This window comes from Dermacentor andersoni, chromosome 9, assembly GCF_023375885.2.
Source record: "Dermacentor andersoni chromosome 9, qqDerAnde1_hic_scaffold, whole genome shotgun sequence".
Taxonomy (NCBI): Eukaryota; Metazoa; Arthropoda; class Arachnida; order Ixodida; family Ixodidae; genus Dermacentor; species Dermacentor andersoni.
In genome coordinates, this window is record NC_092822.1 from 18,730,540 (window position 1) to 18,750,907 (window position 20,368).

General features: G+C 45.3%; 1 protein-coding gene across 5 annotated transcripts in view; it reads right to left on the minus strand.

Annotated features, from left to right (window-relative positions):
* The window catches only part of LOC126527166 (complement C3-like), a 78,527-nt gene that overhangs the window by 14,500 nt on the left and 43,659 nt on the right, over positions 1-20,368 (minus strand). Inside the window, exons 22-36 of one of the 5 annotated variants that reach the window (XM_055068592.1) lie at positions 19,591-19,692; positions 18,708-18,896; positions 18,566-18,641; positions 16,748-16,904; positions 15,570-15,692; positions 14,662-14,859; positions 10,874-11,042; positions 9,291-9,457; positions 6,215-6,373; positions 4,838-4,948; positions 4,649-4,757; positions 4,532-4,561; positions 3,509-3,574; positions 2,438-2,509; positions 459-537 (exon numbers count right to left, since the gene is read on the minus strand). In XM_055068592.1, coding sequence (XP_054924567.1) covers positions 459-537; positions 2,438-2,509; positions 3,509-3,574; positions 4,532-4,561; positions 4,649-4,757; positions 4,838-4,948; positions 6,215-6,373; positions 9,291-9,457; positions 10,874-11,042; positions 14,662-14,859; positions 15,570-15,692; positions 16,748-16,904; positions 18,566-18,641; positions 18,708-18,896; positions 19,591-19,692 — 1,807 coding nt within the window. Of the gene's footprint in view, positions 1-458; positions 538-2,437; positions 2,510-3,508; positions 3,575-4,531; positions 4,562-4,648; positions 4,758-4,837; positions 4,949-6,214; positions 6,374-9,290; positions 9,458-10,873; positions 11,055-14,661; positions 14,860-15,569; positions 15,693-16,747; positions 16,905-18,565; positions 18,642-18,707; positions 18,897-19,590; positions 19,693-20,368 lie in introns of all 5 variants that reach the window. The other 4 variants (XM_050174919.2, XM_055068595.2, XM_055068594.2 and 1 more) reach the window with 4 other exon arrangements.

Genomic DNA, 20,368 nt, shown 5'->3' on the forward strand with positions numbered 1-20,368 from the left:
ACTTTGTATAGAAAATTCGGTACATTTCGGCCGGGGTGGCAATCGATTCCGGGCCTCCGGGTTGCGAGACCAGCACGGTTCGCCGGCGGCTCCACTGTTCTGGCTGTCGAAAGGTGTCCCTACACCGTGCGTCATTGCACACGTCATGTGGCTGGCTAAGCGTGTATCCTAGTGCATGCGTCATTGGGCACGTGACAACGCAGGCAACGGGGGGGTGGGGGGGGAGGTGGCGCCACGCCGTGAGCGTATCAGATAAGTGCACAAAATTAACAAGAATTAATGTCCAATTGAAAGCCGCTGAGCGGTCCTTGGAGCTACGAGCTCCTCGCGGCCAAACAAGCACGTTGAGACGCCTACCCGTCTCAACGTGATTATAATGCTTTCGCATTCCCAGTCGTAAATGTCGTTGCCGAATTCATTTCTTTTTTTTAAAATCACGAAGGGTCAAATGAAATTACCGGGAGCAAACTTCTATGTCGTACGTAAGCTTGCTTTGCGGTGGTCCATCCACGGGGAGAGTGGCGGTGTCGCTGTTTCCTGTTGGCGGAAAGAAACGTTCACAGGAAGAAAACAAAAAACCAGTAAGCGCCAGTTCGCCCATACTTTTCAAACCACTCTAGCTGTATTGGCCGCCTCAATTTCCTGAGTGCGTTTCGCAACGGTGAGCTATAGGCATACGCACTTTTTTTTTAGTGGCTCTGCCATTGGCACTGTAAGCTCCAGACACCGAGCTGTGATAATATGAACCTCAATTTGGCTAGAGCAATCGAAAAGCAGTTTAACTTTTACTTGCATTACCTTTACGGCATACCCGGTCCCCAACTGGCCGAACTTCCTATAATCTGCACCTAATAATAAAGAAACATACTAAAGTGTGTGCGACGTGAACCAATCTTAAAATGGTTGTCGCATTACTCTTTAATCTCTGATTACGTCCAAGTTTCGGCACAAATTTCTTGAAAGCATAGTTTTTACCTATACGTATCTACCTAATGAGTCCCATGAAGCTTAATTTTCAATGAAGAAATACTTAAGCTTAAATACCAACGCTCCAATCAAGACTGAATCGCACTGTCACATAAAGCACTGCATATCTGATGCACATTAATTTTCGTTGGTGCCTTACTAAACAACGTCACATTGCAGTAATGAGTTGGGCAAGTAGGTTTCCGTTCATAATGCGCTCAGTGCTGACAGCGAGGAAAACATATATAATTCCTGATGATTGCGTTCCGTAAACCTAATGGCAAAACGTCCCTGAAACTACTGAGAGTACAAAGATGTTCAAAAATGTGAGCACTAAGTAGCACACCATTACAGCGAGTGCTATTACGTTCCTGACTGCACCAAACCATGTCTTAGCCGCAAGGCTATGTCCTACAGAAGCACGGCATGCACCAGTGTGTTTCATCAATTATTTACAATTATAGCAACCCAACCCAGTCTCAGAGTCCCCACGTTACCTCGGAGTTCTCCTTCTCCTCCACAGCACCCACACTCCACCTACAATTTTTTTCTTTACTTGTTTTTTTTTTTGCATCAGAAAATGACTGGCTTTGCTTTCTTTTTTGTAGTGCTACGTCTAAGGTGGCGATTAAACAAATATTCTAACAGCATCCGCATGTGCTTAAAGGTTTGAGGAGCTGTCGTCCTCACGAAATTCACCCAGTTAGGCTGAAAATTTTTCATTTGTACAGCCAAATTGATATTTCTTTCGTTACTGAAAAACATCTTGTTCAAACAATAGTCATTGAGGCTGCCGCGAGCATAAGTGGCGCTCTATATCCGAGCAGGTCATGGACTTCACCCTAAGCTTTGCTGTGCTATAGTAGCTGCAAGTCGATTCAAAGGCACCCGTGCGCTCCAAAGTTAAATAAAAATTTCAGCGACACCCTGCTTTCCTTATTATAGTGCAGAGCTGACACCTAATGTATTATTTTCTCGCATGACCCGAGCAGCTTTCAGGCGTTAAAGTCAACCAACAATTTACTTAGGACGTTTACCGAGAGCAACAGAGGGACAATGAGACAGCGTGTTGAGAACCTCCCAAGTTATTTTGACCACCCGAGTCACTCCAAATTGAGAACGAAGTTCGGTGCATGAGCCTACACAAGCACGTGTATCAAAGTTCGCTGCACGAGTTACTACTGCCGGGAAACGAACCTTCGACCTTATAGTACCAAGCAGCAAAACGTCAGAGCCCCTCTAGTACAAACCAAGATAACCTATTCATCTATCAATCAGTACCCGTATTCGGCGTTTTCACTCAGATAGGACTTCCGTGAGCTACTTGCTTCAAAACGTAAGTATACTGATCAAACTTCTGCGTTTCGTCTAAGCTTCGGAGCGGATTGCTTTGGCTGTACAATGCCAACAGAAAGAAATGCAGCGCAAGTTTCGAAAACGAGATAAGAAAATTGTTCTGTGTTCAACGTACCACCCAAGAACCCTCCGGTCTCTTCAGGGAAGAAGGGGCTCGCCGGGGAGTCTCTGCTTCGAGAGTCGGGATCTAAAGGAAAGCGGACGGTTTCTGTACTCAGTCACACGTGTTTATCGATGAATGCGCAAGAAAGAACGTTTTTGATACAACAAAAACTTCCTGCGAGGTTTACTTTTTCTTTAACACAATACTGAAGACCGTGCTTCAGGTCCAGGCAGGGACATAAATACATTTAAATGCTTAAGTGTATTTTTTAAGCCAAGCTTTCCTTGCCTACCCATAAGAACATATACAATGGTCCGCGCACGTTTTTATTATCATCGATTTGAAAAAAAAAATGGGAGCACGAGTCTGTCTGTCGAAGCAAAGCAAATTCTTTAACGTTGTAGCAACCGATAGCCCTCGTGGGCTATCGAAATCAGTGCACTTGAAAATTGAGTCAACTCTACTTTTTTCAGGGTCTGCCACTCGATTATTCAGAGCTTTTGGTCAGTCGCTTTTAGGGGTAGTCATGAATTTCGAGCTACCTGACACGCACCACGTCGCCTCCTTGAAGACAAGGACGCAATGCCAATAGCTTAGCCAATCAACTTACATGTACTGAACAGGCATGGTCTTAATCTGACCTAACCAATCGCGAAGAGAGCGAAAGACTCATAAGAAGAATAGGCAGGTATGTTAACCAAGATCGAGTTCGGTTGGCTACCTCTACAGCTGGCGATTGGTTGTTGAAGTGATGACTTGTGAATGCGTCCCAAGTACGCCATTCGCGTTTCATTATGGTTGGCCTCATGACGCCTCTCCTTGTGAGATAAGTGAACTACTGAGGCAGCTATCACTTGACATAGTGGATTAAGCTTTAAGGCCCAACAGACGAGAAGGGCAGAAATGACCAGCAATTGTTCCGTCTACTCTCCTCCTTGCTCCTTGGGCGTAATCGCTGAAACCACTACGCGTTCTGATAAAGCGCGCCAACTTGCCCACTTGTATTTCGTAACAGCTGTCATCGCGCTTAACATAACGCTTAACCAAAGGGTCCACTGCACCAAGTACACGCTTAGTACATACATGACGACCTGACTGGCAGCGGCTCGAAGTGAAACGGAGACGGCGTAGACGGTTTCCCGCTCCAACCTGCAGCGAACGGCAAGAAATAAAAATGGTTGCTCCCTGTGGTTTACGACATTGTAACTTGTACTTTAGGAGAATCATGTGCGAATAACATTACTACTAAACAACACCTCCTCACGTTTATGTTGCTAGCGCCTTGTCCGATAATTACTGATTGAATCAATCAATAACACCATAAAGAGCATAAACCCCATCTAAGCGGGCTTGCGCATGGCGGCGAGAAGCGACATGACGAAGGTCACTGTCGCCTCTTATTAAAGTCTGTCGCTTGCCAGTCAAACCTCATACTAGTGGAAGCTGCAGGCGATGCGACGAGGAGGCAGCGCGGTACGCTTTCCCGTCTGCTTCGATTAGATAGTAAACGGCACCATTAATTAACGGTGGGCTCGCCCTTTCTATCGCATTTTACCCGTGAGTTCGGACCCTATGGCCGACAGTTGTGCCACGGCCTTTTCTGAAGCAGCGCGATTTCTTGGACCGAGCGACCGCACTGTACAGAGCAGCCGAAACACCACGCCTGGCACAACTAACCGCACGGAGTCTTCCTCGTATTAGAGCTTCCTGAAACAATCAATTCAAAACATTTTGCAACCGAGCGATCGAGCGACAAGAACGAGCGATCTCCTCGCGCGACAGCCCCTTTCGTCGCTCGAAGCCGTCGCTTGTTGCGCGCGAAATCGCTCATGTGGGGTTCGGACTTAACGAGGTCGAGCGAACGGACGACCATGCATCGCATCAGTGTCGTGTGCGTCTGAACTGTGTGCCAAGTGGGTAAGTTACCGCAAGTGACTGACTGAAATTTGCAAGCCATTGAATAGGCGTGAGCGATTGAACACGGCAGTGAACTCGCAAAAGATCGTGAACTTGTGAAAGTTAACTCGTGATTAAGTAACCAACAAGGCGAGTGAGCGAGTGAGGTAATGAGGGAGTAAGTGCATCAGCGAGGGGCGTTGTACTCACCTCGGAACCAAGACGAGATTGACCGGCGTCCTGCCATCCGAAAGAAAAGAAACGCACGATGAAATTTTGAAACGTAACGCCGCAGGACGCCATGAGACACAAGCTACGGGAACTCACTCCTATCGCCGCCTAGCAAATCGTTGATCAGGTCTGGGGGGAAATCGTCAATCGTCTTGGCGCTGCTCTCCCTTGATTTGTGGATGTCAGCGTGAACCGTTATGTTGAACTAAAACGAATCAAGGAAAAGAAAATAAGTGGCATGTTCACATTGCCTCTCTTAGACCTCTCATGGAACGGGAAGCTTACCTTGCACAGTAACTCCGGCGGCACCAGTACGTTGTACTTCAGTTTGACGGAAAGCAGCCCACTACCGGTGCCACTGGCTTTTACGAACATTTTTCCAGTGACATCACGAATCTGTGATGAGAGCGAGACAGCAGTGATTGCTAGGAGCAGCATCGAGCAGCCTAAGCACCTCACCCCGCTATAGCACAACCCTGAAGGTTATATGCTGTCGTTAAAATTTTTTTTCAATGTGGACAGATAACAATTAGTAACAAGATACCGGAGCCAACATGAAGCTCCTGGTTCTAATCTACAAAGCATGACACCCGATAATGGAGGACTATCATCAACAACAACAAAAAGAAATGGTAGCGGCCAAGCACGTACCCAGGACTTTTTTTCGCGGAGTGCCCAACCCAAGGTAACTTTCCTGTGCAAATGAGGGGGGGTGGGGGTGAGGGGGGGTGTCTAAACAAAGGTTGAACTAACGAAGCAACAGAGATGCACGTGACCGTTGGAATAGATGGTGATAGCAGAGCACATCTCGAGTTAATCGCGCGGGCACCGAATCGATATGAAAACTGGCCTTCACACACCAGGAGATGCTGGTAACTACCGCCATCCGAAATGAGTAAAAAAATTGCAGCATTGCCATTTGTTTGGGGTGTTGGTAAACTCACTCGGAAAGCATATTTAGCGCCAGGGAACAAGGACAGAAGGGAGGCGACGCTACAATGCGCATAACTTCAAGTTGTGGAAGTTTGCGCATTGTGGTGTTGTCTTTCTTCTGTCCTTGTTCGCTGACGCTAAAGAGTGAAAAAGGCAGCAAGATGTTGACCGCCGAATAGCTGTCAAGTCTCAAGCAATGTGTGTGAGGAGCGGTGCATGGCGTGGGTAGGGGGGAGGGAAGGGCATGCTGCTTAGTTTCTGCACCCCCCCCCCCCAGAGTACGTGCCTGGTAGCCGCATGTTTAAAAGGGTGAGCTTCACCGATTTTAAAAGCTTCTTAAAGCGAGCCGCATTTTCTTGGCAGATTTCAGAAGCCATAGTAATGTGTTCCGATATTTTAGAAACCAGTCGAAAAGTTTGAACAATATGTCTATGGATGGGTAGATGTAATGATTCTATTCCAATTATTTTCCTATTCACGCTTCTACAGTAGTTCTAGCAGCACTGCCTCCACATTATCAGCAGGGTGGGAAACTGGTTATCGGTTAACGATAAAAGGATATAACCCAGCGAATGAGATCTGTATACCACTCCTAACGTAATGGTGGCTAATAAGCTGTTATCCGCGTTGTATAGCGATAGATGTGAAACTGAAAAAATTCCAGGAACTTTTGCTGATGCTTTTGCTCAGCGTTTAAAGTGAGGCATTGTCATCAGCAGTAACGCTTACGTCGAGCTGTTGGAGTATGGCAGCGTTGTCCCGCTTGAGCCGGAGGCTTCTCTGGAAGTTTCGCTGGCTGCTAAGCGTGACATTGCACGTGAGGTCGACATTCGGTTCACGGGATTTCAGTGAAAATTCCGTCAACGCCTGAAGTGCAACTACGGTGTCCTGAAAGAATAAAAAAATAATTTATTTCGAGGGGCACCCTACTCAAGCACTATATCATGTTTCAGCGGCAAATTTCACCATGTGGAATGACACTATCACAGTTTTCTCAGCAGGTACCTTCTTATGTTGACAGTTGAGAGTAATGCCAGCTCTGTGGTTGACTTCATTTTTCCTCTTTCCCTCATCCGAATCGTCGAACCAACGACGGAAGGCCAAATACATCGCGGCGACGCCATGAAGAGCGATTTTACAAAACATTGCTGACTGTAATTATTGAACGCAACGTAATGACATATTTTTTTCTTCCGTGATAAGCACTAAACAAGGACACAGCAAATATTTCGGAAACGAGTGACAAGTCTGTACCAAATGTTGCCGCAATCTTTGCAGTGCTTCACTATATATTGCCTGCCCTCCGCCACCTCAATAACAGGCCATCATAAATATAGATATTACAGCTCCCATCTGAAAATTGTCACCAATTACTGGTACCTTTTCAGAATCAAGTGTACAATTCATGTAAGCTTTTACATAGAAAAAATTTAAATCTGGTGTTCCTCACGAACTTTACGTTGGGCTACTCAATTAACAGTACAAGTGACTGTCATTAACACACGAATGTGAAAAGTATAGACACGTACATCCAAACAGGACAACTGTTCAAAGGAAATTAGTCTTTAAAGGACTAACAGTGGTAGAACAAGAGACGTCTCCATTTCCAATGTTTTTACATGGGAACTCGTCTTCATCGGGGCAAGGACGAGTGCCCTGTAGCCACGTTGGCACAAGAGACGTTCCTTGTTCGACCACCCTTGATCGACATAGACAGAGACACAGAGTGAATAAGACAATGCAAGCGCTCACTACGCACCGTTTTGTACCAGAAAACAAGAAATCACTCAGCACATCCACTGCGTCTGCGCATGCGTGAAGCACAGCACAACACTGCTGCAGTGGATATATTTCTTTTATCACAGATCTGCATCTTTAGCACTAACTAAAAAAAATACACGCACAAAATTCTCTGGGAGTTGTCTAGGTATGCGTAAGCATTGTGCCACTTGCTCATATCCGTGCCGCCCGGTGTCATTCTCGATGTTATGAAACTAGCTCCGAGCACCTTATAGCTTATCAACCCTTAGCAGTCGTTATCAAGCTTATTGGACTACATCCGGCCCTTATCAGCCCTTACTGGTTATCAACCTTATCGAACTCGATTCGATACTTCTCTGTCCTTATCAACATTATCGGATTTGATCCGACCCTTCCCAACGGTTATCAGTGCTTATTAACACTCTCAGAATTTATCCCACCCTTATAAGCCCTTATTGCGCTTTAGCAACTTATCCATCCGCGTCGAACCATTATGAACAGTGATGAGATCCATACAAACCCTCATCACTCCTTATCACCCTTATCAAGTCGTTGACTGCTTATCTGTCTGTGTTGCGCGACGTGAAGCGCATGAGCCCTCACAGATCGGTGGCATTTCGGTCGGTAAAGGAACGCCCCGACGGCAGGAGCAACCATCGGCCACCGAAACGTAACGGGGATGTGGCGTGTTTGACATTAAATTTTTGCAAAATCGGAATTGTCTTGATGTCTACAATGTACCAAGTCAGTTCTGCATGTGGTTCCAGAGATGTCTTTTATTCCACCATCACCAAGTCTTTCAACAAAGCCTTCATAGAAGCTGTTGTTTCATATATTATTTTCTTTATAGCGATTCGTCTTACGTGACGGACAGGGTTCTTCGTTGGGTAGGCTTAAGAATGCTTACGCACTTAAAAGCCACGGCATACTTTGACGGTGCGTTGGAAAATCATAGCGCTGATAGCTGTGTATAATTTGTTGAGCAACATTCCTTCCTTAGTCGTTCCCACGCGCTGTTGTGGTCACCTTATCAGATAACGGTCCTATGTTTTCACGTGTAGGGTGTTAGCGCTAATTGTTGCTTTGTTGAAAATAACCTCCACGTGGTAATCAGTGTTTCATGGTGTGTGTTGATACCCTGTGCGTTAGATTTCTGCGCTGTTTGTCGTCAGGCTGACTGATCTTTTTAACTCGCGATACCTATCCTGAAAGACGGCAAGAAAAAAAATGAATGAATACATCGTTGCACCAAAAGGAAAATAAAGACTTAGGAGCGCAAGTAAGCAGTGTCAATGACTGTGCCCGGGAGCATGAATTGTTTATAATTAAGAAAAGTAATGCGCATTTACCTGCGCATTGCATGGTTTGCATGGCAGGAAGATGCTAGCCACTACTGCGTGAGATTAAGATAGTTGGCGGGAATGATGATATGTTAGCAAGAGAAGCTTTGGAGGCACATCACATAAAAGAGAGAGACACGAGTTGTATTAGTGATAAGTTTGTTTTTCTGTTTGACAATGAGATGCAGCTGTTAAAACGTTACTGTACTCGCTCTAGACAACGCTGGTGCGCGCATGTGTATTTGTTGATTCTCCTTGTTCTGCTGTAACAATAAAATCAGTTGAAGTTCAGCGCTCGACCTATTGTTCCTTACTTGCCCTCCTAACTCTTTATTTTCCTTTTGGCGCAACAATGTATTCATAAGATCTCAACCAACTCGCCCAACAGAAAGTTCTACTCAAAAAATTTAAATTTCGCTTTACTTTTGTGAAGTGCGCTAGTAGGACCTTTGCAATATTGGTACGAACTAGTAGAACGAGTACAGCTCGGGCTTGAACGTTAAAGGGCTAATACACTACGACTGCTTTACATGTCTCCTCCAGGGAACGGTAAATAACTTAATTAGCTTTCTTATTTCATATTCGGAGCTTTTTTCGTTTTTCTACGCTCGTGCTCGATTCGAAAACTTGGCTGTTCGAACGCCCTTGCTCAGAGGAGTACTCTTCCCTGCAAAGCAAGCCCGAAAGGCTTTCCGCGAACTGACCTGCGTCGAGGCGAACGACCCGGACGCCGAACGGTGCGTGTTGAGCCAGTTGACTATCGTCTTGGCCGTCTCGAGCTCGTTGTGGGCGAGCATGGCCAGCAGCGCGTAGCTGGTGCCTTCCACGACGAGCGGGCTCGCCTCGGTGCCCGTACTCCTCGTGCTCAGCACTGCAAGAGCAATGGAATCAACCGGTCATCAACTAGTTATCAACCGGTCGCCAACCGGTCATCAACCTTCACACTGTGCCATCTGACCTCGGTCATGATGCACTGCTCTACATTGCCAATCAACGGACTTGAAAACCTCGCCCACCTTTCAACACAAATAGAAATGAGCACAGCCCCATGTGCGCGATGTGTTGCTAGGCTTACAGAATCCGTTCGCGCGAACAAACTCCGGTTTGTTAGTTTCGAACCGGGTGTCCCCGCATACGCGAGACAGCTGCGATATCGGGGGATTTTTTTTTCTTTTGCACTCGGAAAACAATAAATGCTACTATTACATAGTCTATTACCTCTCTGTGGCTCAATATTCGCGAACAAGTACTTTCCAGCAACAGTTTCCCCTGGCAGACGAATGAATATTATGAAGCAGTACACTCGGATGGCTAGGGCATTAATGTACAACTGACTGAAAGCATAGAAAAAGAACCAGGAAACACACTAGCAAGGATTAGACTAACGACGTGGACAAGCGACATGGAATACGTTGTTCGACATAAAGTGCGAGCACAATTGCTAGACGCAATTTAGAAACCATAACTGGATATCTGGAAACGCGGTGTTACAGAAAATTTTTTGATGACCATGCATAAACAGCGCGCATAAATAGTGCAGAAATCATTGGGCCTATTAGAATATCCCACTATCCGTCCAGATATAAATCAATACAATGTTGCTTTTCTTACTCTCTCCTACAAATAGTGCTCGCTCCGTTTTTTCGAACTCACTTCTTCTAAGCCTTTGTTTCCACGTCGCGCTGATACGTACCCGGTAGGTAAATATGCACGTAATTTACCCTTACCCGAGGCCTTGTGCTTCGCAGATAATATTGAAAAGGTGAATTAATCCTTGGTGCCCGAGTAGTAAAGGACGGCTGAAGCGTTGGTGCTGGTGGTGCGAATGTAAAGAACACATCGAATCAAAAGACATCGTATTTTATGGCAGTAATGTTAAGAGTTGATGGCTTGTTAATAGAAGCAACGTATCCTAAGGGGCCGATAGTAAGCGCAGAAGAAAGCTAAGTATAATGAACTTAGCACCGACATGTTTTAGAGGGGATGCTCGTAAAATCACATCTTCGGTGGAGATAAGTGAAGTACGCGTGGAAATTCGGAGACGCAAGGGAAAGAAATACGGAGCGTTGAGCAAGTTTTCTAACACCAATAATTAAACTTACTCTAAAGAAAGAAAGTATTTAACGAATACGAAACAGAGAACCTGGCGGAATGTGCTAGGCCCCACTGTCTCAAATGGTACTCTAAATGTCACCAACATGATCAAGAGCAGCCGCATCAGCTGCGGCAAATTTAGCAACGTGGATTTGAAGCCGGCTTGCCGGAGAGATGCGGAATGGCTACTCACTGGGATCGTAGACGAGCCTGTCCTTGAGGGCCGACAGGGCGGCGTGCTTCTCTGTGTCGTTGGCTTGGCTGAGCGCGTACGCCACAACGGCCGCAACGTAGGGCTCGTCGTTGTCGAACGCGTTCTCCCGGAGGTACTTGACGGCCAGCTCTACGGTCCGCGCCAGTATCTGGAAGTAAGCCTTAGGGAGGTTCAAAAACGAACACTTACACAGACACTAAATAGCAGCCAGTAAGCTGCATTACAGTCTGGATAAACTTTCATCTCTATATGTGCGTGTGGTTAGGGTTTTATGTGTTTGCGGGTAAAAAGAAACATCTTTTTTTCGGGCAGAATATGAAAGGCAGTATTCTCATTTTTCGATCGTTGTGACAATTACCGCAGCGCCGTCATGTTGGTAAGAAACTCCCAATTTCGACGACGTATTTTTGGTTATTCATGTATTTGCTTCGCGGTGAAGTTCACAAAACTCAATTGGCTGCTCTGTTCCTTTAGCATAAAGCGTGTGATCTTTGCTTATTGATGAACTGGGAAAGGAAAAATAGTCATTCATCGCACTGTGTCACCAAAATACAAAATCAACCCGATACCCAAGCCCGAGATAAATACGAATGTTTCAAATGCGAAGCTTTCTCTCTGAGAAATGCGTATTGAGTTTCTTTTGCTGTTTTATGGTACAGTCTGATCAAAGAATAGGTTCGCTTTCGCGAACCCTCTTCCACCTTGATGGCTTCCGTAGAAATGATTAGCCATATCATAAACTATATTAAACGGTCACGAGCAGACGGTTGTTCATATCTTACGGCGTCACAAGGAACGAGCTAAAGAGCTTCCAATGCGTATTATTGACCTTCTTTCTGGCTTACCAGGATTCCTGTATTGTTAAAACTGACTTTTTTTATTATTTCGGTAGCATAACTTAAGACTACAACTTAGACTAACATTCCTGCTTAGCTATCCTTTAGCCATCTTTCTGTGCCAAAAAAAAAAAAAGAAGCGTCGTTCGTACGCATGTTACATTATTTGTTTTGCGTGCCGGCAATGAGGCGCTCTTGCCCATTCTAATATTTACCGTTGCAGCGCGTTCGCATAATGGTCTCTGAAGAAACCTCGGCCCATTAATCTATGAGGACACCGCGTGGCAGACCAGTGGTTTGTTTGCTTATTTCGTTCCGCGAAACCCTTCTAAAGATCGCATCTTGCAATAGTAGCTTCCCATGTGACCGTCACGATCGATAGTGCGACTTTCACTTTAACTGTCATGAAGCTCCAAGAACGATTTTGCATTAGCTGCGAGCTCCAAGGCTTCCAGCTGTGTTTTGCCTAGCTAGCCTTAGCACGTGGTATAATGCTGTATTATTTGCAGTTATCGCACAAGAAGTGCCACTTAGTATCAGCCCGTTCAATCATGTTTGAAAAGTCTAATAAGGTTGCTATTCGTTTGTACAAAAAAAAAATGATATTTCTGATATTGTTGATGTCCAACCCCTACATGGTGGCCCCATGCGTCCACAACAACAAAAAATCAAGAAATTTTTGCAACCTTCGCGAGAAACGGAAACTCTTATCCCCCTTTGGAACACATAAAACGAAAAAATGTTCTGATGGGGCAACCCGGTATTAATTGCTTTTTGCTGTCTTTAGAAAAATGAAACACAATACAAGTCTTGCGTTTGCGGTCCCTTGATATATCAGAAGGTATTATCACTTTGTTTTACAGTGAAGCTGTATATGGCTAGCCGATTCGTCGCCTGTACGCCCAAAACTCCTCCGGCGCAGACCCACGCGCATTCGTGAAAAAAAATAGAAACAGAAGCGCGCGATTGGCTGCGCTAGTAGTGACGTCTTTGCTTTCTGTCGCAGACGAGCGCGCGCGCAGCAGTTTCTCTCTGGCTCCGAAACGGGTAGGCCATGCGTCATACGTACTCCAAAGGAGCAAGCAGCTTTCGACCAGCAACGCCGTGAGCAGGAGCGGAAACGAGCTCGTCTAAGCCGTGCCGATGCTGCAGCGTGGGCACAAGAACAGGCTCGTCCAGCCGAGGGCAAGCAGCAACTGCGTACCGAGTATCCAGCAGCCTAACAAGCCGTCGTTTAATAAACCGTCGTGATCAACCCAATGATAAACACCGGGACCGCACGTTTCAGCGTCGCTCGTTAACCACATGTACGGAGTGATTGGGCAGTGATTTTTTTTTTCAATTGAAAAGAACTAGTTGGTGGACCATCGTTAAATCGCTGCATTGAGGACACTAGGCCGGCAGTCCCTGCGGAAAACCGTACTTCACGCATTTATTTGATGCATTTTGTTAGTTTTTGGCGAATGCCTTGCGGCAAGCCCGGAATTTCAAAAAAAAAGAATAAACTGGATATTTACTTTTTTGTGGGCGTCATTATGAGAAGTGCAAAGCTCGTATAGTGTTAACGATATCGATATCAAAGGTGTATCAGCCCATTGATATAATTCTGGTTAATGTTAACCCCAACTTACATCACTAGGAAAGCCGGTAGATTAAAAATTAAGCAATTGCATTACTTTCGTTTATTAATTTGTCTTTTTACTAGCGGGTTCCTTGACTGCCGAATGCAGTCATGATTTCCTCTTTCTTGCGTTCTTCTTTCTCTTCTTTGTCAGGCACAACAAGCCATTCTAGTCATCTGGACTCAGGTTTCCTGTTTTTTCCATCCAGAATATGCACAGCGTTCTGTAGACAGTTCCAGCGTCTGTCACTCACGTCTTTTCTTTCTTTTCGGTTTCTTCCCTTACTCTCGTGTGCTTCTGATATTGATTCCCGATGCCTGATTCCTTCTAGCCTCGGATAGCTGCTCAGGAATTCACGTCAGTTGTTGACGTTGCTGCTGTTTCATAAATAGTCGCCGAACTGCAAAGTCAACAAAACCAGCCTTTCCTTCGGCTCATCTACATTCCACGGAACACATGACACATGTGCTCAGTTAATGACAGGAAGGGCAAACACGTTCGTCCTTTCCTATATTGGTATTTCCCTTATTTTTCTTTCTACGGAGCTCAGCAGGAGATTTATTGTGCACAGCAGGCAGGCAGCGATCTATTCGAGCAACATTATGCATGCAGATAACCGGCGGATGATTAGAGTTGTAGCATGATTGCCAAGGGAATCGACAAGTGCAGCCAAGGACGGCAGAAAATTAGGTGTTTTGACGAGGGGTGAAATCCGCGAGCATAAAATCAAGTCGGCAACCGCAAGACGAGAGTGATTTCCATGGTTCTGCTCTGAGAGATGGAAAAGGCTGGCGGTGATGACGATTTCCGCGTTTGTGACCCACCTCGTGGACTACCTAATCTTCGAGTGCCTGTTGGAAGGCCGCGGTTTATTGCAATGTCTCGTTCCGCTCTCTCCCCGTGATCTTTTCTTCCGTTCAGCTGGCGTCACAGATTTGGTGTCAGAGTGCCGAAAAGGGCGTCTGTGATGTAGCATTACTTGTTGGTTTCTAAAGCCGCGTTGAAATCTCGCTTTTCTTGTTGGAGTTTTCGGTATGATGCTCACATATGACGCCAGTAGTTCAAGCATAATCTTGTTCCAAGTATCTACAGTAAAGCATTCTCGTTCGAGAAAGACCATCGTAACTCTGTAGTCACTAGCTGAAGTTGTCACGTCCGGAATTGACGAGAACTCGTTGACAATGCCAGCAACCACTCTGTTTTATACCGTCATGCTTCGACCTATAACAATGCGATCTCTCTTTGAACATATTAATGTTCCAAGACTCTGTCAAACTCTCCTCGCCATGCATTGTAAGAGAGCCCTTACTTGAGACTCGTGACCCGTCTCGTCCATGACGGGCTCGGGCGAGTCGTCTTCGACAGCATCCATCCAATCGGGCCACACGTTATCATCGCTCATGTCAAACTCCGGCACGCCTTCCATTTCAAACATTGTTGGTAGTCCAGGAAGGCCAGCCATGGTGGATAGGTCGCTTGTGTAGTTTGAAATTGAACGCCGCCACATCTGACAACATGTTTGGACGGACGAAGCAGACGTCTCAGTATCAGCGTCCGATTTCTTGATACCAAATTTTGTACCACTCCTGTTCTTTTTGGCGGTAGTAGCAAAATTCAATTATCTTGTATTCTCTTTCAACTTCTTGTATTGCTTATGATACAGCCCCCCCCCCCCATTAGTGTATTATACTTTTTAAATTTACGTATTTTTATGACATACTGTGTTCATGCTATAATTGCTATGCTATTTAACGCTGTCGTATTTACTGCTATGTTATCCAATGCTATCTTTCAGTATAGCTTACACTGATATATACATCGAAGTTGTGCTATATATGTGTCATGTCTGGTTTACTGGGCCTCTGTCAAGCTGCATACTGCAGATTATTGCCTAAGAAAATATTGCAAGGTTGGTATGGGAACAAAAATAAAAAGAATTAAATTGAAATGAATTGTATGTCAGTATCGTCTGACAAAATTATATTAAGCAAGGAAGTAATTTTTTCTTCATCAGAAAAAATTGTACGACATACACCGCTGCCATATTAAAAAGAAAACATTTCTTTTATTAGACAAAATAAAAAGAACCACAGCAAAACAATAAATAACTGATCTAACTTATGTGTATTTATTTAAACGTAATTTCTCTGCCGACCACTATGAACCCTTTTAGCGAATAACAGCAATAAACGGGGAGCAAATTGTCGTGGTAATTACCGTTTTAGAGTTGGAAGAGAAGACGTTGTGCTTGTCCTGTGCTACACCGCTGGGAGGATGCATGCACTCGAAGAAAGGGAGCAACACAAACGCAGTCATGGGCACGGAACCACGAACACCACCCTGGGAAAGAAATGAAAGAATTATTAAATGTTTACATCAAGAAAGAAAAAGACACCCATGTTTCGTTAGTGGGAAGCGGAATTACGGGCGCAGGGAGGAGTGGTGTGAAAGAAACAGCTTTCATCATCGTCTTCCAGGTGGACCGTCCACAGATTATCCCAATAGGACGACCGGCCTTTGCCTACAGACAAGATCCTAGAACGCAGACGTCACAGTTCAATGGGGCACAAACCCCTCAAAGCGTGTGCGCGTGTGCGCGTGTGCGCGTGTGCGCGTGTGTGCGTGTGCGCGTGTGCGTGCGCGTGTGCGTGTGCGTGCGCGTGTGCGTGTGCGGGTGTGTTAAAAGTAAGAAGAAATTGGTATCTCAAGCGCAGACTTTCCGGATCTTGGCGCATGCACGACGCTTCGATAAAGTAGTTCCGAAAGGAGCACATTAATCTTAAGCAATTAGCATTTGGCGTCACTAACATGTTTAGCCCATTAAATCTATTTACCTGCGCATACGAGATGAAGAGAAGCCATGCATTTTGCATTATGGATTGTTATGGATTGTTATGAGCACTTTTTGACAGCATTGACATAAACAGCTATGAACTTCTGGAGTGTCAACAGTGCCCGGCTGCATGAGAACACAAGGAGACAGCAAGACGAACACAGTACAGCCATTCGATTATTTATTATTAAGCTTCTCGTTCTTGTTTGCTAGCTCCTTACGCCTACGTCGTCCGTCATCTTGTTTTTTTAAGAGGGGTACAGGCGAAAAGTTGGTAATCGTTTTTGGCATTACCTTGCAACAGAAAGCAACCATATTGCCTAACTGTAAGACGAAACCGAAAAGGTGCTGGAATATTTTTAATACATGCTTTTGGCTTCCTTACTGGCTCACGCGACATTCAACCAATTAAGCGATTATTAGGTGTAAATCAGTAAATCCATCAACCACTCAAACATTCCAGCAGTGTGAAATCTACGGCCCCTTCACCTAAACGACGTATACTGTTTGCTTAGAACAGCGTACACAGTTTCCAAAGACAGAGTCTCAATCCATCACGTACCAGCATGACCTTGTGCATGATGGGCTTCTGTTCCACGAAGCTGCCGTCTAACTTCTGCGCCGCCGCCAGCCAGAGCATGCCGCTCTCAATGACGGTGGGATCGATGCTTGCGTATCGCCTCGCCTTGCAGAAGATGCGCATGACGAATGCGGTTAACCTGCAGAAGCAGTGAGAGTGGCGTGGATCTGAGGACGATATCGCACCCGCCGCGGTGGCTTAGCGGATGTTCCGTTGAGCTGCTAAAGCACGAGGTCGCAGGATCGAATCAATAACGTCCGTGTCCCGTTCGTTGGGGGCACGTTAGACATCCCCTGGCGGTCAAAAATAATCCGGAGTCCCCCTTAAAGGTGTGCCTCATAATCAGATCGTTGTTTTTGCACGTAAAACCCCAGAATTCGCAGTAACATATCGTCCGAAAAAAAAAACGAAAAAGTTGAAGCTAAGTTCTAAATGACTATCCGGACAGCTGGCAAAAAAAAAACATTGCATGAGAATTAAGCTCCTCCCGTACCGTCACTTCCTTCACACGATACCTACCACTATATATATATATATATATATATATATATATATATATATATATATATATATATATATATATATATATATATATATATATATATTATGGCGGTTATGTTTGCTCGCGAAGCAGTAAAGAAGGATTTATTGAGCTATGCGTCCAATGCGGTGGTAAGAACCAGCCTGCTAGCAATATTGCGGCTTTTGCTTTCGCTAATGCATTTCCTGTGTAAATCATTAGTACCTCATCCTTGCAAAAACAAAATTTGTCTCAATCTCCCCGAATTCAGAGAGCATTGCGTATTTTCGCCGGTAGAACCCGCACAACGAAGACCACCTCACATCAACGGCTCTCGCGATTCTGAACTAAGTCACTGCAATTCATTTACTGCGACAGCCACTTACTCACCTGACCACCCTTAACATTCCCTATTTTTTTTTTTTTCAAATTGAATGAATTCTCTACAAATTCAATGAACTGTAGTCTACAGTCAGAACAAAGCATGAAGTAAATATTATGTATGATATCCACACATACGTGCGATGCATCGAGCATGACGCAATGACGCATGGTGCAGCTCGAAAAAATAGACACGCAAACAAAGAAAAGCTTGTTTTGTGCTCTCAACTGCTGCCGTAGTGAAGGCGGAGTTGCATTTTTCTTGTAAATGTTGCCGTTAAAGAAAGCTTCACTGCAGTATGATCCATCATGTGGCGAAGCCAAAAACAAAAGTAAAATTTGCGTATTTGTTTTGCTTTGCCGTGAAGCCACACTGCGCGTCAAGAGTGAGAAGCGTTGAATGTCGTGATAGAAAGAAGAAAACAAAGACTGTTTGTGCAGCTTTGCTTTTTGCCAACATTTGCGTTAAGTCGTCACTATATAGATATTTCAACCTTGCGTACCTTTGTTTGCGCGGTTTGTGCCAGAGAATTTTTTTTTTTTCGTTTCCGAGGGCTTTGTAGACCTTTCTCAAAACTATCAGGTTGATATTCTTTCGCAGCTGAACAGCCACATTGCGGTGGCACTGCTCCTTCTTCAACCGAATGTTACGGGTCAGGTGAATGTTCCTTCAAACCAAGCAGTTTTAGACGATGCGCACACACATCGTGGGAAGAAAAATGTAATAGTACGCACACGTTTGACAGTTAAAATATGTTGACCGGCATGTCTTGGGCAAGAGATGTGACGAGAAAACTACCTTGGAGTTTATGAAACAGGATCATTAGTGGCGCTGGTTAGTGCAGGTGCGGGTTATTAGCGCGAAAATGCGCCATAGAGAGAAGAACCGCGAAACTCACCAGACGCTGCTTTTTCTGTGCGTGAAAGCGGAAAACGATCCATCCATCTTGCGGAATGAAAGTTCCCGCTGGTAACCTGCATGAAATCGCAGTAAGATGTGTTATGGCACGTTTTCTTCCTTTCCAACGGATTAGGTGTCACCTTCTCGGATGTAGCGGTATCCCTTCTCTTCCAGCGGTTCGTCGACCAAGTTGTTCTGCTTCAGGTACTCGAGGGCGTACAGCGTCGGTGCCATGAGCATCATGTTCTGCTCGCCACATCCCGTGGGCATCGTGATAAGAGTCTCGATGTTCTCAAGCGTCGTCTGAACAGAGGGCCCCATCTGATTCCCTGGAACATAAAGCGGTTGATCGAAGCAACAGTGTTACACTATATTCTACCATAAAGTTGATGCTTGCTTTGCTTATTATTTAAAACTACGACTTGTGCTAGTTATCTCATTGTTTCACGAAAAGTAGGAGTGTGTCCGGTTGCCTCTCAGATGACCACCAATGCAATACTGCAGGTGATTTCGACCTGTGGCGCACAAGGCTTTGCCTATGGAGCAGTGAGAGAAAAGGCAAACTGTGAAGCTCGAATATCTTCTCTTGATATGGCAAATCGATTCTACGGAAACCCGCAAGGTGGAGGAAGCATCATGAAAGGGAAAAATTGTCATCCATCCGAATGTAGCACGAAGCTGCACGAGCTTCCCGCTGCGTTCGGGTGGATGACAAGTTTTTCATTTCATCTCCTCTTGATCTCTACAGAGCGAGGCATAGGTTGTTCGAGCAAGGAACACACTTCTTTGCAATAAAGTGCGAAGTTGGGAGGGTTGGCACGTGTTGCATAAATAAAAAACGAGCAATGGTGCAACACACAGGACATTAGAAGGAAATGGAAGAAGGGCTTTGTCTATCTACTTCTCATGCCCTACGTCTTGCACTGTTACTTGTTTTATTAGGCAGCACTTCTTTGCCTTCCTTTACAGACCAGAAATAGCAAAATAAACCCATATTGGAAGCAAACGGCTTGAGTATCCTACCTATGACAGACAACGAACAGGTCTTCGTATCCGGAATAGCGTCCGGGGGCAACCGCGTGTTAACGGAGATAACTTGCAGGTTTGCGCCAGGATCCAAGGAATCTGTTGACGTCAACACGTGCATTTGAGAATGGTGAAGAGGCAATGCATACTGAGTAGCATATTATATCATCTTTGCCCAGCGTTTCACGTCGTCACCTAAGCGCCTGTTACGTGCATGTTTGCCTTATGCTCATCAGCGAAGATTGCTTTCGATCAACTTCTAAAAAAACGAATGCAAACAACTGCGCAAAACTTTAGCAAAACGCACATCTTAAGCAACAGTTGGTCTCTTGTTTTCCCGCATATCTTGTCGTTCGTTGGCTTGTTCTGAATGGTTTAATTTCTATAAGCCATAATAACTACATTCGCGAATATGACGGACAAGCCGCGGCTCGGGTGTCTTTTTGCTCGGCTGTATCACTTTGTTAGGATCGGCCTTTAGGGGTACTGCTCTGCAAAGCTATCTCAGCCCGCTACAGGTGCTCCGATAGATCCGCGGTGGTGGCGTCCTTCAGAGAACCAGCGTGGAGGACAGCGCTAACCGACCATGAACTCCCTTCGGAGAACTGGAGACTACGGCAACAGGGCTGGCCACATTTGGCGCCCCGTGTATTGTTGGTTAATTTGCCGGGTCTTCATGGTCTCTCTGCAGCAAGAAGAGCGTCCCTATCAATAGGGTGCTTTGCGCTACGTGGAACCCAGGATTCGTCATGATCTGCTGACACTCGTGGCGACT